Source organism: Anopheles nili, chromosome 2, assembly GCF_943737925.1.
Source record: "Anopheles nili chromosome 2, idAnoNiliSN_F5_01, whole genome shotgun sequence".
In the NCBI taxonomy this organism is placed as follows: domain Eukaryota; kingdom Metazoa; phylum Arthropoda; class Insecta; order Diptera; family Culicidae; genus Anopheles; species Anopheles nili.
In genome coordinates this window covers 47794172-47811585 of record NC_071291.1, presented here as the reverse complement: position 1 = coordinate 47811585, position 17414 = coordinate 47794172, and the positions used below count along the sequence as shown (strand labels likewise).

At 38.0% G+C, this 17414-nt stretch overlaps 1 protein-coding gene across 1 annotated transcript; it reads left to right on the top strand.

Annotated features, from left to right (window-relative positions):
* The first annotated feature begins 7232 nt into the window (after positions 1-7232).
* LOC128730783 (homeotic protein antennapedia) lies at positions 7233-16804 on the top strand. Its single transcript, XM_053823861.1, has 3 exons — positions 7233-7745; positions 7939-8155; positions 16557-16804. Exons 1-3 carry the CDS (start codon positions 7233-7235, stop codon positions 16802-16804), a joined length of 978 nt encoding a protein of 325 aa, XP_053679836.1.
* Positions 16805-17414: the final 610 nt, after the last annotated feature.

The window sequence follows — 17414 nt, the reverse complement described above, 5'->3', positions numbered from 1 at the left end:
CTATCTTGTCCTACATGCTGTTGTAGATGCTCAACAAACAGATCCGTGTGTGCGATGGTCACCTTGAAGCTGTTTTCATTATTCTCCTTAAAACCGTTACAGGCCATGGTACATTATATCAGCTTGAATTGGTAGTTCGAGGAAAATTGTGCAGACTGCTTGTTTTTAGGCTAATTGACTTGTTACACAACGGATCATTTTATTGGTATGCTGTACGCGTATTTTAAGATAACGTCATCCAATTTTTTTGTGTGCCCAATTTGCAAATTTAAAAATCATCCATGCAATGCAAATTAAAGCAAATCTGTTGGCGTTTTTTTATTTGCTATATTGATGGTAATGTTTTTACCGTCGGCAAACGAAGATTCTACTAACATGTGTAATACATCATACTAATACATCAAACTTAACTAATATTAATATCGACTTGTTGTATGCTGTATTGTTTGATACATGTATTGAACGTTTTGCACTTGCAACATCGATTTCATCTGCAGATTGTGGTGTTTACTATTCATAAACAAAGTGATTAAATCGAGGTTCTACTCACTACTTACGCATCAATAGCGGACCTATAAGCCACGGTATATAGATAGTGAAAATTGGAAATAGTTTTCATAAATTTAGTTAGCTTATTTCCCCAAGCAAATGAATAAAGCTTGTGAAACTGGGTGCTCTTGTAAATTTTCATCTTTTTCTTTCCACATGCTTATTGCTTAACGATTTTTAGTGGCGATTTTAGAAAAAGTAAGCATAGCGACCATTTGATCCTTGTACTTTTGATCGGAAAAAGATTTGATGTTTCTATTTCGTCAATTGTTGGATTGGATTGAATCCAGATGGAAGGAAGAAAACATCTGAGGAATGTAATTTAAGCATTCAGACAATCCACATCACCCGCACATCTGCCAATGTAACGATTGCTAAGAAGCAGAGAGAGCGAGAGAGACCGAGCGTGAAACAATCGCGAGAGAGCGACTCGTAGCGTTGAGAAAGAGAGTAGGAGCGGCACGAGTTACATGCTCTTCGGTTACTCAAACGTCGCTGAGGTAGTACCGAGTGAGAAGGCACGAGGGAAAACCAATGGATATCTAACGGCAACGAAAATGGCCTAATGGCGTAGCTAAAAACAGAATGGAAGGCTAAAGAGGAATTATTATTTATAGTTACGCCCATCCATCAAAAAATAGGTGTATACGAGACATGTGTGCGTGTGAGAGCGAGATGGTCAGTCAAATGAGTGAAACAAATAACACGCCACCAGACCATATCGAAGGAGGTGAATCACTATGAGCCGATTTCGCAGTGAAACTGATCACTACATATTTTCGACGATATTTTTTCGATCCTATTGATTAGACTATTTTTGATTGACACAATGGTGAACATGAAATTTAATTTCGACCTTTGTTGCTATCTGCAATATGTATGTTGGATGCTGGTAGATTTTTAATTCGACTCAAAATTGAGTATGTAAAATATGTATCATAAGCTTATGATGAATGGTAGAAATGAATCATTCACAACACACAAAGTTGTGGAACATCAAATATTGTTTAAAATGTATTATATATGCATAAAATATATTTCAATTTTAAATTGTTATGAAACATGCACAGTTATTATCGTGTTTTTTGAAAAGTTTTCGATTTAATTCTATAGTTTTTTTCCTGTTTTCAATGATAATTATTGTATACTTTAACCTTGTATGGACAATCATGGGAATTCTTTTCAGAAATCATGACATTTGCTAGATAATTTTATAGCTATGAAACTTATTCACAAACTTGTTAAAGAATTGTTATTTCTTGTTACTTTATCCCTGCTCATAAGAATGGTTTTCGTACAGATGTTATCATGCAAAATGCAGCACTTGAACTTAGTATACTGTAATTTGAACAAGTATAAAGAAATTTGTTATAAATATATGCGATTTATAGTATAAAGTGCATCAACACTATGCCTTAGGCTTAGCTAATGACGTAATGTAGCTTTTATTATATATAACGTGCTGTTAATAATAAATTTTGTTAAAAATAATAGCTCGATATATGAAGGATGAGCCGTATGAAGAATGCAATCGATATTTATAAAAAATTCCGTAGTCTGTCTATCAAATTTTCTCATTTCAAAAAATTGTTATAACGTTAAGTCGCACTTCTGTTTGAGATTGCCTCTAATTAATAGTTAAACAATATTTATTTCACTTTGTATTTTATAATCACAGCCAAATATTTATCATCATGATAACAATATTAAAATCGACTGTATTTTTTTTCTACTAAATTTCTACTTCAATGCCGCAGTACAGCGTATAATTTTAGCAATCAAGATATTCCAAACAAAACAATTGCTTTATGTACTATCAAATTCGTATAAGGGAGGCAGTAAACGCGCATAAGCAAATTAGTAGAATATTTTATTATTAAATTTGCATTAGTTACAGTATACAAAACTGAGTTTAAAAACATTAAATTCTCAATGCATGCAATTATGAAAAATAATAATCCTTATGTAAAAGGCGGATTAAGATTGGTTGAGCTTTTGTTCATTTAACGGCATTATGTTTGATTATTGTTTCATAATGGTTGTGTAATGCAAGAGAAAATTGACAATGAAGACAAAATGGAAAATTGACAAATAATTTAATTTATAGAATCCATCAATAACTATGAAGCGTGAGTTGAAGTAATGTGTTAGGAGTTTGCCTTCTCGCTTTTGACGTACACACACTTGGTACAATATCTGTTTTTAGCCATTTGAACTAACTTCCAAAGTGCGTATTTTTTCGCGTACGCGATGTATGCCCTGAGACGGTGTTCTCTTCTAGTAGAAACGATGCCCACAAAGCGTTCTATTTTAAGCGTTTACCATAACTGAAAGCTATAATGGTTGTATTGCGTTTTTATAGCATACGTATTGCGTGTTGCATACTGGCAGGACCATACCGTTTGGAACAAATGTGATGGATAAGCATTGGTTACATTGTTAATCGTTACATTTAGGTTGGTCGCACTTTTTGACTTTCAATGAACTACTGAAAGCATATAGAGATTAATTAAAATTTTTGTTTTCTAAAAACTTTGACTTGGGTTATTAGATGCTACATACAACTATCCACTATCGCATGATCCATGAAAATGTTGCAAAAAACTAGTATAGAAGTTGCGTGCTCATATTTTCGACTTTCGCAAAAAGTTAAAATGTGATTAGGCCAATTTATGTAATTGACAGTAGGAGCTTATTGCATACAACGTATAGAAAGCTGATGTCCGAGTTTTCTGTTCGATCGAAACTGGTTTCATTCATAGATTCCTATACAGCTACGTTTAAAGCTATTTTGCTTGACTCCAAACAAAAATGTGGTTTGCTTAAAAACATACATTTTGCTTAGTCCTGTTATGTACGTCTGTTGACATCAATCGACTCTGGACTGGGACATTGCGAATCAAGAATCCATCTTCTGAAGCTATGCAAGTAGTGTGAATAGATTGGGGGATGTGTGTTGTATGCATATTGTTCAAAGCACTGCAACAAAGCTACACGTCCTTCACAGCTATGCCGGATGGTTTCGATTAGCATTGGTGTGCTGTAGCGCAACAGCAGCACAAACAACGAAATGTAATAAATTAATCAAACCAAATTGCAAATATTCACGCCATTTAGCAGGAATTCAATCCAGATAACATTTCCACCACTGAGTCAAGCCCATTCGCACTACATTCATACCAACCACAGCGTGTCGTGGTGAGCTAGCTGAGGTATTTGGCTTTATGCCAGCGTTGCTTCAGGACAATTGAGAATGGTCCTTGTCGATCCAGGCAGAAGACGTGGCGAGCTAAGCAGAAGGCTGCACAGCATAGGCGAGAATAAATATGTGCGCGTTGATATGTCGACGTCGTCGTTGCCGTACGGGTCGTCTTCGCTTTTCCGTAGCACCACCCCACGCTTATCACAGAATGCGCCGAGGAATGATTGTTCTTTCGGAGGTGATTCAGTTAGACACCCGAGCAGACCGCAGAGCTGCATGTGTTGGTGTAGCGATTGTGGCAATGGAAGGCAATCTTAAATTTTGCACCGTACACAAATTTTGCATCAAATACCAGTCCATTGCCGGAAATGGCATGCCATTGTCATCAAAACCGTATCATATCGTCATGATTGGATAGTGCTCCACCAGCACTAAACGATTATCGAACGAGGGTGCGAAAGTACGTCAAATTGTTTAGCATCACTATCGAATTGGCAAGACATTACTTAATGTTATCAAAATAATCATCTATAAAAACGCAACTTTTTTTGAGGGGTAACGCTCAACCAATAACCGATAATACATTCTTCCACAATTGTTGTTCTTCGATTATTCGAGCAATAAAAACGTCAATAAATCAATAAAGTGTGACAATCTTCTTTGCTTACTGTAAAAGTGTGTTTACTTCGAAAATCCATATGGTTTCCGTTTGATTTATTTTAAACATCGTGCTGGTCATGTTAAGAACTAAGTTACATGTTTTTTGCTTTGCCATCCATGTTTATTCGTGTTTTGATGTGAATTGAAAGTTACATAAAGGAATTCGATCTCCAAGTATGTTATGTGGATTTCTAGGAGCTATTGCAATGAAAGAATAGAGTATAGTGTTGCCAGCATGAGCAAACACGCTTTAAAGCCAATTAAGCTTAATCAAATGAAAACATGAAAGCCAACGTACTGGTAATAGTAAATTGGATATACCATCGTGTTTTACTTGAATTAACATCCTCTTGTCACTTGCCACTTCTTAGTTCAAGCTGGAGATTAAATCAAGGGTCATGCTTGAATCAAGGGACCAACACCTACTGGCCACAATAAAGAATCCAAAACTAGAGTAAATAAGTGACCGTTATTGTTTTTGATATCTTCAATGAAGCAAAAGAGGATGATTTATGATAATAACATCAGAGAAGCAACTTTTGGAAATTCTTCTGTACAACGTCAAAAAACCATTTGAAAACTAAACACAAAAGAACTGTAGAAAACGTTCAATGAAAAATGTGTTTGATCTATAGCAGCTAGTGAAAATAGAAAATACTGCTTTACTTTTGACATCAGTCGGATTTGAGCAAATCAACAAATAGTACATAAACGATATTTTTTACATTCATAGCTCATGCAAATAATTAAACCGATTGTTTCAAAGCTAGTTTCTGTGAAGGTGCACCTTACGTAAGAATATATCGCCCAAGAAACTAATCGCTTTATTTGTTTCGTATTTACAGAAAATACTAACACACAACACAGAAATTTTCATATAATTTAAACGTTTGATTGCTCACGTACTTAACAACATAAAGTGTATATTCTGTTAGATTATCCAATCAAACAACTGCTATAACCCTTTTTTTGTAATTGAAAAAAAATGGTTGAAAATATATCAAAAAAGTTTACCTGTAAAAAGACTGCACTCTCTGCGTTTAGATCGTGTTGCGATCATGAAGATGATCTCTAAGTGGATCTGGTGCTTGAGTGTAATTATGATTACACGCTCTTGGTTGGCGAAACGTCGAAAATGTCGAGAAACCGTAACACATAGTTTCACGTGTGGGTAACAAATTTCGAAATCTGCATGAAATCAAATTAGTCATTTTCACGAGACTAGACTGCCTTCACGAGCCGTTGGGCGGGACCCAAGCCATTCGGAGAGGACCAAGATGATGATAAACATCGTCGAGACATTTTTAGTGAATGTGAGCAAAACGGCACAAAACCAGAAAGAAGCGTCCATCATGGATTGTGTGTTTTAGCTGACGTACAACTAGGCTGCTGTTACGCACCGACCAGCTCAGACGTTCGAAAAATATCTCGATAGGTATACTCCATGTCGCTTGCTTGATGGCCCACTGCTCGATAGTAGAAATGCCGACAGTCGCGTTCTACACAGAACATCAGTACTGAAAACCAATAAAAGGACAAAGTGTCGTTGACGGATGCGTAGCTTACTTGTATGGCTGTTTATAATTTTCTTTGGCAGAAAACACAGGAAAAAGCTGTAAATGCCGCTTCGCCTTTGGAAAACAAACATGCCGCCATCCAGGCACAAACAGAACGTTCAAAACTGAGACGTGGTATAACATTTCACTCGTTTTAAGAGACGAAGATCTCATTAATGATGCAGGGTAACGTCAGGAAAATCAGATATTTTTTACGGGTTTTAGACGAGGCTTCATACTGCTTGGATACAGCAACCACATGTTCTTGATCTCATATTTACTCAATAAAATAATTTAACTTAAGCTCCAGTTTTAATGCTACATTATCTTATTGTTGTCTTTTTTTGTTTTTCGTTACAGAATTATTCGGCTCGTAAAACGGCATTCACATAATAGTGCGTGATCGATGCGTTTTGATGAGCTGACTTGAATCTGTGCTTGGAAGCTTAACGTTGAGTTTCGATTTTCGTCATCTATATTTCTGTTTAGTCGCTTGCTTACTACCCCGGTATCTTCAAAGCTACGCAGCATCATCGTTTGGCAGCATCATCGCCAACATATAAAGAGGAAAACCAAAGTATTGCTAACAAATCGAAGTGGTTTCTGCTTAGCATTATCACGAGTTAAACGGCTTCACGAAATCCGTTGGGGTTTTTTTTTTCATCGTTTTGGTATCGAGACAGAACTTGTGAGGATTATTCGTAATTTTTCGCTGCATTCTGCGTTTGAATACTCCATCAGAGGCAAGTAGCAGAACCGCACATTTTACAGTTTTACAAGCGCGCGCATATTATATTACGAAGTTCTTCGTCAACGAATCGTAATGAAACATAAGTGCTCTTGACGTTCACGTATCGATTTTTCAATCTTATGGTTGACACACAACTAACACCATTCAGTAACAGCTTAATCGATCAAAGTAGCAACTCATCGGTGGCCAATTGAGTTCCGGGATCATTCGCGAGCGCAACGGCGATCGATCAATCGTATTCAGCGGTCCCAAAAACCAAAACGACGGCACTAGCTGCACACATTCATGTGATATATTTTTGTAAATTAATTCTACCAACCAAGCGCGGAGGGAACTAATCAACATATTCTATGTACACACTATTGCATGTATGATAATCATTTCTCGGAAATACTGAACAAACCCTTGAATCCGACGAAACTAAGCTGGGAGGCCAAGTTATCACAATTGTCACATTCGCTTGCCGGCTTGTAGATCAGTTCGATCAATCCAAAGACAAAGCTAACCATTCACAATGACTATGAGTACAAATAACTGTGAAAGCATGACATCATACTTCACCAATTCCTACATGAACTCAGACATGCACGGCCACTACCCGGGGACGGGCGTGGACGGGCTGGACACGAGTCAGCAGATGTACAGCCATCATAACCAGGCCCACGCGAATCAGGCAAATATGCCTCCATATCCGCGATTTCCTCCGTACGATCGCATGGGCTACTATCAGCAGACGATGGATCCGGCCGGGTATGCACGGGCAGACAGCCCATCGAGTCAGGTGGGTGGCGTGATACCTCCTCAGACGAATGGCAATCCTCTGCAGCAGACGCAAGTACAACCCCAGCAACAGCAACCCATCGTTTACGCGAGCTGTAAATTACAGGCTGCCGTCGGTAACGGTCCGAACGGGCTAGGCTCTTATGGAGCCGAGAACGGGTCTCCACCGCTGGAACAGATGGGGCATCACATGAGCACGGCACAAATGACAATACCTCAGCACCACATGGGTCATTCGCAGGGGCAGGTAATGTTCCGCAAACCAACCACAGTGCCATTCGACAACGCTCAAGGCTCTGACAACGTGATCTAGGGCACTTTTTGCAATTATTTTGCAACTAGTGAACCAGCATGGATCACACCCTTTGTCATGGCAGAGTAAACTTATTATGGCATATATGACTTCGAGTAGATCGCTCATTCACAAATTTTGTTTTCAGGAGTGCTACCCAGAACAAGTACACCAGAACCCGCAGCATATGGGCATGTATACGAATACCGGTGGAGGCCCACCGGGAGTTGTTCCACAGCAACCGCCAAATATGATGCATCAGCAACCTCCTCAGCTGCATCAAGGACAGCAGCCACCGCCAAATAGTCAGAACACCAGCTCTGGGCTCCAATCACCATTGTACCCATGGATGAGGAGTCAGTTTGGTAAGCTAATCGAAGTACTGCATTGCCTCTCGTAACACTATCTTCCATGCTTGTGATATAAAGACATGTGCATGCTTTCGAAAAATGAAGAATGAAGAATCGCATTATGGTTTTGTTTTAGTTGATACGCAATGAATTCGTTAAACAATTTTTGTCATCACTTCTTGTTTACCATATGCTTCTTGAATTGCGAATTTGAAAAATACAACAATCGATCATTCAGTTATCAACATGAAATGAAAATACTACAAAGTGTGTTGAGTACATCGAAGTTGACTTTTACATCTTCAATACTGACGAATGCTGACTGAACAGTAACTGCAACTGAAAGTTGTAAATAAATTACCCTTCCTACATTTCACATTATTCCAACCAAAATGACCTGCGCATGAATGTATGGCGATTTCACTGTTGCAGGTTAATTTGATTATAATTCCTAGAATTTTGTTAATGCCCTTGATATTCTTTACCATACCCGTCGGGCTTAAATATACCGCGCAGCCGCTGATTTCGGTTCTCTTCACGGTGTGCTTCTTCACTATGAATGAATGAAATATGTTTCTTTCCTTTTGACACCATTGGGGCGACTGGGACGTTCGAGGAGATGGAGAAAGAATCGGAGAAAATTGAAGCAGCTTTCGATATGAAGAAGGAAAAAATAACGAATAGACGCCTTAGGAACGGTCTGACCAAAACTGAAAAATATCCAAATCTTCAAATGCCACGTCACAGTAGGCTGTTTTCCCAAAGGTACCCAACCGACATCGAGAAGAGAAATGAAAACCCGAGGCGCGGTTAAGTAGCTCCCAAGAATAACTGGACTAAGAGATTGATGAAACAGCATTAATTTTAATTTCACTTCATTTCATGCACGTTTCAGTTCCGTTTTATCCCCCGGTTCCACTTTCAGACGGCGTTTTGAGGTTTTTTGTTTCTTTTTTGAGAGCATTGTACTTTCTTCTGCTTGCTTATGATTTGTTTTAATTCTTTCATTTGTTGATCCGCTGTTGTGATGTTCCAAATCCTCATGTGCGGTTAACCTGAAGGAAATTTGCACCTTTACACTTTGTTATAGTTATTATGCTGCTATTATTCTTACGATTGAAAAACCTTTGTGTCGCTTTCTATATCCTTTCAAAAACAAGTTGTGCAAGCGCTACTGTATGCTGAGCTTGAAATGGTATACAAATTTACCTGATTTACCCAAGGTCTACGATTTCCGTCAAACGACATTTTGTGTATGTGATATCCGACATGTTTCATATAGTTTACCAACTATCTATTGTGAATGGTCGACGAAATCCCCACACATCCGATGATCACAAAAAAACCATGAAACGGCCCAAGGCAACGCATGAGACATAATCGAACGAATTATATTTCGATTACAAACAAAGCAATGGCTTGATGAGCCAACATGCTGAATCTAGCAGCAGCGGTTTTTATACACCTTTGAGTTAATTTCCCACTCCATTCATTAAACCAGTACGTAGGTAAAACCTTACATGCGTCAAATACGTTGCTTCAAAATGGCTTCCTAATGATTTTTTAATTTTATGCTTCACAATCGTCCATCTTCTTCGACCACGAACTATGTCCGTTGACGCCCCATTGCCAAGAAAGCAGATCATCATTAGGCCCTCTTGTGCGCAGCGAGCGAGTACCGAGTAGTTATTATGTGCTTTTTTTTTGTCTGGAGCCCGTGATGGCTTTTGATTGACAGGTTTTAATTTCATTGCACCGGTATACTCCAAATACATTAATGGTAATTCGTGTTTCCTAGTATCGTTATTGGACGTATGGTCCGAGGAAGGCGGGGCAGGTTTTTTGAAATGAAACAAATAATTCCGGCATTAATCATCGCGTATACCGGTGCTATGCGTGCATGAAAAAGAGTACCGAATTCTGTTGAAACGAAATAGACAATATTCTTATGAAAACTAGATGTATTTTTAGTTTAACTGAGACTGCACTGTACACTGAACACTGATTCCTTACAATAAGCCGCAAGAAACAAAAACACAAGACTAGTATCAACATTTTAAGAAGTGACATTTTTGCTACGCTCATTAATTGTTGAGCAAAATAAAAATTGTGTACTGCTAAAATAAGAAAGTTAGGTCATTTCAAATGTTTTTAACAGACCTATTTAAATGGTTTTCAAAATTACAAATATTTTTGCCTGGCATTGGTAGCTTCATAGGCATAGGTGATTTTATAAGAATGCCGTCTGTACTCAAATGAAATCTCTACAATAGTAGTGAAGTCACATTCAACCCATGTCGAAATTCACTGCAGGGTGCGTTTGTGCCGATATCGGTGATATTTTTCACTTTCACTTGTGTAACCATGCGGGGCTTTCTTTGAAGAGTTGCATATGCTGACGGGCTTTGTGTAAGGCTCTGACTGGTCAGTCCGTCCCGCTGTGTCGATCCCGGCGGTATCCCTAGGACAGTTTGCTCTACTTTTACCCGATCGTAGCGGATTTTTCTGCCTGTTCTGTTCATACTGTGCCTTTCCTTCGATCGGATACCTCGTTGCGAAAGTGGTTTTGCATATGAATCGTTATTCTATGTTTGTCCCAGCAGTTTTTGCATGCATTGCTGCATTTTTCTCAACTGTTTGCGCAGAGAATTCTGCTCGCTTACCTTCTGTTGTGGCGTTTTGTTTCCAACCGGGAAGGCTGACAAGGGTACGATTTCTGCGAGCGGGATGTCTCGCCATTTGCATCTTCATTTCCGTTACGATTTATGGCGTAATTTACAGCTCTGCATGTCGGTAGTCACAGGTTCCTGGCTGTCGTGCCACCAAGACTATAATATGCCTTTTGGAAGATTTTAAATTCGCAAGCCGAAGCTGAGTTGAGATTTGGCTCCAATAGACACGAAAGTAAACCTATAACCCATAAGAACTATACGGAGAGCGCAACAGCCAAGTAAAGTTTTCTAGCAAGCAATTGCGTTGCCGCTTGACCATTAAACCAACAAATGCTTTGTCATGATTTCGAGACGTAAGAAGTTGATTCCGTGATTTCAAAATTGCCAAAGCATAAATCCGTCTCATTCGTTGTACGATTACCAAAGGATCTGGTACAGCAATGTGCGGCTATTGCGTTTAGTCTTCACCTTCACAATGACCTAACCATGTCCATACGCTGCCGGGCCGAAGGAAGAAATCTTGAAACCAAAAGTCTTAAAAAGCCATCAACTGGAACCGGAGCAATCAGGCCACCGAGCGGTGCTCAGCAACCATACGGCCGATGGTCTCCAGGACAAACAACCCGTCCTGGATCGTTCTCAGGATCACGGCCAGTGCACCTACGGAAGTTGATGCCCAACACCCGGCAGCACTATAGTCCAGCAGCGAGGGCTTCTCACTTGTATAAATAATTCATTTTCCTTCCAAACGCGATCAGCATTCCGTTCGACAGCCATTTCTCCGGTCCTCACCACCGTTTTTGCCCTTGTACATTGCTGAGAAACAAGGCAGGAATTTTCTTGGCTCATCAACCATTAGCATTAAATGAAGAAAGGCAAACATGGTCCAAGGGTGAAGCTGATTTCTTCTTACGTGTGGGTGGAAGTCGGATGAAAAATCGCTTTTGATTGTGTTTCCGATGTTGATAAATGCCACCACGGGCGTCGATTATAGACGAAGCGAGCAAGTGTGTGTGTGTGACCGTTCCTCAGGATCAGTTGAGTAAGAGAGTATGTGGAAGTGCGTGAATCGTCAATTTTCCTGCATGCATCATAAGAATAGGCCGGGATATGGGATTTCACTTACAATGTGCAACCAAGGGCTATGGGTATCAACTACTTCCTGCTGGATTTGGGGAGATGAAGGAGCAAGAAACCGCTTCCGATTTTTTTCTAGCGCAGGGCTGCTGCTTCGGTTTGAGGCGTGAAGCGTTAGCTCACAGATATATCGATATTTTTCACTGTCACTCTCTAAGGGTGGAAATGCCATAGGGAAAAGAAAAACACTCGAAGAGAGGAAATAGGCGACTGTGAAAATCTTTGAGAACATTTTCCTTTCGCTCTACAGAGAAGTTGATGTTTTTTGTTTTCTTGTATCATGTAAGTATATTAATGCCTTTGGGCCACCATTACTATAAGTGAACGTTACGAGCGTTTTTTCTGAACGTTTTTCCAACGGATCAAGCTTTACTCTCATGCAAATTGACACTAAAAGTAGCCATTCACGAACAAAGACGAACTATACTAGAAATGATATTAACAAACAATACCAAAAATCCATCACATATCAAAATCTATTTACAAATATTACGCTTTCATGCTCTTACTTGGAACCTAAAAAGTATTTAAATCCACTTGCTTATAAGTATTCTTCTATTCTTCAACACACCAGTTCAAAATACCATCTTATTTGAACTGTTTTGTTTATAGACTCCCCTCCAAATTTCTTGTCTGCAATTGTCAACTATATAAATATTAACGCACAATGAAATACTTTAACCACCACATAAATAACTTTAGATTTATTATTGATTGTTATCTTGGGTTTCACAAATTTCACACCTCTGGCTCACTTGAGTGCGCAATCGTCGACCCTCTCTCTTCTTTGGTGTGCTCTCTATCGCTGGGCTTTACTTATCCCTAAAACATTCTGGCTTCTGTCACGCCTCTCACCGGTTTTTGGCGATAAGTCTCGACGCATGCTGACACGAACTACTCACCGAGAGCAAAGTTTTCGTTTGTCGAAAAATCGCCTCCTTGAGTGTTTGCCAACGGTTCTGGCATTTTTAAATTATGGCCCACTTGTTGATATACTTTCCCTCTCATTTCAAACCCAAACTTATACTTATTTACCTATAACCTTGCACCAACAGTTGACCATTTGGAATGACGATTCTGCCCTAAAAATATATATATTTGAAATTTGTTCATTTGAATCATTCTGCTTCAATGAGCAAACAATACTTTCCCTTAATTCATCGTTGGCAATATTTATTTCAATTGTAAAACAAAAAACATTTCAACGATTTTTGTAAATTGATCATTTCTGGCAAACGTTTCATAAAACTTGTGAGTAACAGTACACGGACAAGAAGGAACGCTCATGAGATATGCAAACAATACATTTCAAATAATAAATTTTACTTTTGTTGCATTGTATACCTTGGATAGTTCGCTGTTAAACAATTTAAAATCATTTCTTTTCGTCATTTAAACAGATGCGACATTGTTATATAATTTTTTATTGAAGTTTACCACACGTTTTTTCAACAAAAACCAGTTGCAATGAAAGCAACTTTCAATTAACAACTTGGTAGATTTTTTTAACTTTTATAGGTATCGCATAAAAAACGCCAAACTGTATAAATAAGCCAACCGATGAGCAGCACGTTATGTGTTACCTGTAGAGAAAACAGGAAAGAGAGACGGATTAAGAAATACAGAAAAAATAAAGAGTTGAGTAATATGACAATGTCGAAATTGAAATTAAGACATTTCTCAGGCTGCATCTAGTGGTAATTTTTCAAGCCAAAATGAAAAAAAAAACTGAAGAAAAAACACCCATAGAAGTTCGATTAATCGGCAGTCTTTTATATCATATCATAGACGAAACGTATCGCATTTGATATAAAGCTGTAATATACAAAGGCTGTAATTCTAAAAGAGGCACCTTATTTTTTTTAGCAAGTTCAATTCCGTGACTAAACTATCAAGCTCAAAAATAAAAGATTTTTTGTTTGACAAAGAAAGATAAATATAAATTTTTGATCATTATGCTGATTTTTCGAAATTTTTATGTACCGGAAATAATTTAATAACATGAACAAAACTAGTAAAGAAATACATAAACCTTGGACTCTAGCCATGTTGACAAGTAAGCAATCCTACACAGCCATTAATAAGCAAATCTACTATCAACTCTTTACAATTTTAGTTCAGCTTTCCCCTTTCATTAGAGATCTGCGGTGTGGCTAATACGCTTTTAATTACCCTTACGAGATTTTCATGAGAATAATGCAACATGCTGCCCCATAACACAGTCAATATTCGTGTCAGGCAAAACGGTTCGTGCTCTCTCCTCGATTATGACGTTATTAAATATTCATTTCTTGCTTCATGCGTTTACTGGTGGGATATTTGTGGCGGTTGGTTTTGCTACGCCTTTGTTACCCTTCATTGATGTTTATCAAACAACCCAAAGCCAATATAGGTGGCATAGAAGAAAAACGAGATTGATTCTACTGCTTAAACAAAATATCGAACATCCTCCATTCACCTCTTCAGCTATGCACCCTTTAGCCAGTGGTTTTTGGCAGTTCTCAATGCGCGACAAGTAATTTTGTCGTAATAAGCATTTGAGAAGCTATTTAATGATCAAACATTGTGAATTTGTAAATTAGAAAATTGAAACAGATGTTTGTATTCTTTACAAACTTTCAAAATTTAGGTTGAGAGTTTCTAAAGAATATGTTTACATACTTTTTCTAGATTTAAAAGTGTATCAATTGATGTATATAAGTTTTTTTCATTAGGAACGTTTTCTTGTTAAATGTTCCTATTTCTTTCGATTGGATATTATTTACAATTCTCTTCTCATCAAAGCGTCTAACAATAAGCATCACCAAATTTGGCCCATAAGAATTGTTTGTTATGCTTCTACTAAGTAAAGCAATGTTAAAAACACTAGAACGAAATTAGAAAAATAAATCGCTTGGAGAAAAAAAGGTATTCCGAATCGTTGGTTCTCCTTCTACACATATCCTGCGAAAGAAAAGACTTTGTACCGGCGATGAATAATAAGCAGCAGTAACAGAAACAGGCACGAAAAAGATCCTGAGCCACGACGCGTACGTACCGTGCCTCGGTCCATCCCAAAGGCTCCATCGTTATTCGCTATTCTAAAGACGCGCGAGCACGGATCTTGAACGAATGGACGATCGGAAAGAGTGTAGCTGATGCACCCATATCAAAAGATTTGACAGCTGACTGTAGCATGAACAAGACCACCACCATCTCCTGACAACCAATTTCCCTTTTTTCCATTTTCTACGGCGGAATGAGGAGCAACTCCTTGAGCTTTCTCTTGGTAAAGCGTTTGCTTTCTTCCATTCTCTACTTCATGGACAGGAGAGGTAGCTTTGAAAATTGAGGCTAATCGAAAACACGCAGGACTGCCCATCGTCTGCTCCGACGTAACTATGTGAACCGAACAGAGATGGAGTTTTATAAAAGCAGCAAGAAACATAGGATCACTAACGGAAAGCTGAACTAAAACTTTTCATCGGACAAGATGAGGGATTTCTTTTCCGACAGTTTTCTGCTCGGTAGAAAGGTTTCTTTTCCACCGTCATTCTTCCCACTATCACTCTCTTGAACTATGTAGGGTTGGCCGGTGCGAAGTCCAATCGACTTGATACAGTTAAAAAAAGTGAAAATGAGAAAATAAAAATATACATTTAAGCAATGGTCTGAAGATTCCCGTACCTTCAGAAGAGCATTCTGCATTAAAAATCTTTGTTTTTTGGAATGTTTGTATAACTACCCTGACCGCTTCTATAAGAATCATTAAGAAATGACGAGCTTAATATTTTATGTTTCGGTTGTTCTATGTGGGATTTTAAGCTGATTTTTATTGATGAATCTTATTTCAATGCTAATATTATTAAGTCGTTTAATGAATAGCTTCAAAACAATTGTTGTTTATTGAGTTACAAAATGTTATTGTTGCTTTAAAAACACTGTCTGGTATGATATGCAAACCTGCTAAAAGATCACGATGTACATCAAAGTGGTAAAAGTAACTTGTAAAAACAGTTTTATGTGTTTTATTCCAAAAGCTCCGAATGAAACTGGAGACAAATATCTGAAGTGCATCTAATTACACAACACACGTAATGACACACCGGAAACCTATTCCATCAAATGTGGGAACATTCTATTCCACACGACAGAGTGAGGCAAGCGAGTTGCAATTAAAATATCGTTATGGGTAGATCACTGCAGCTCGTCTTGGAATGGTTTTCTGGATTCACAACGATGAAACGAAATGAAACATCATAATTATTTATTATTGTAGAAACATTCATGAACAACCCATTCGAGTAGATTTAACGGTAGTTACTCATTGTTACTAATTGTTGTAGTATACGTTGCGGCATATTGGCATTCCGATCTTATCCTTTTTTAATTAAACCACATTATATAAAAAGTTAAGGTTTTTAACCATATTGCAAAAATAAAAGTAAAGATTTTTAATCATATTGCTTAAATTGTAGCTAACAAGATACAGAACACGTTTAGCATTCATGGCATAGATTCACTTTGACTTATATAATTTTAAAACAATGTTAATATTTTCAGACTCTACAAAAAAATTCTTTACGGGACGTTAATTTGATGTGCTTATTTTTGTTGTACCATTACAGAGCGAAAGCGTGGTCGCCAAACTTACACCCGTTATCAAACGTTGGAATTGGAGAAGGAGTTTCACTTCAATCGCTACCTTACCCGGCGACGAAGGATTGAAATCGCTCATGCCCTTTGTCTCACAGAGCGGCAGATCAAGATTTGGTTCCAGAACCGACGGATGAAATGGAAAAAGGAAAATAAAACCAAAGGGGAACCTGGTTCGGGAGATGAGAACGACATGACACCACCGCAGTCTCCAGCATAAACTCGGCAGGGATTATTCGCAATTCCATCAAAATTATAGCAATTATTTCTCTTATAGGATCAAACGATAACGAAGTAGGACCTCTTGTGTTTATGTGCTTGCAGATTCTAGAAATCGAGTTCCTCCATTTTTGAATTAGCGATCATGGATCAAACAGTTTAGTCTTCACACGCAACATAACTTCTTATGGTGTGTGTTTTGTGTGTGTGAGTGTATAACGAGATATAACTACTTTCATTATGGTTTCAATTGTGCTTCGGTAGAATCCCTATGGCAATGGTTTCGAAATTGAAACGAGTCCTATAGCTCTTGAAAACCTTATTTTATCAGCCGAAAAGACGAACACTGCGGAGTCAAACAATTTGTGTTTGAATCTGGAGCAAACATTAGAAATGACATGCAGCGAAGTAACAAAAACAACTTATGTGACCTCAAACTTAATTTTAAAGAACAAAAACATACGTAACACTCAATCTAAGAAATTGATTCGTAAAATGAAATGCAGAATAAATTGAGATAAGTGAGTATACAAATAATGCGACACATTGACATTGGAACGAACAGACACAGAAATCAAAGAAAACCGGGCACACAAAAAGAAACTTTACAG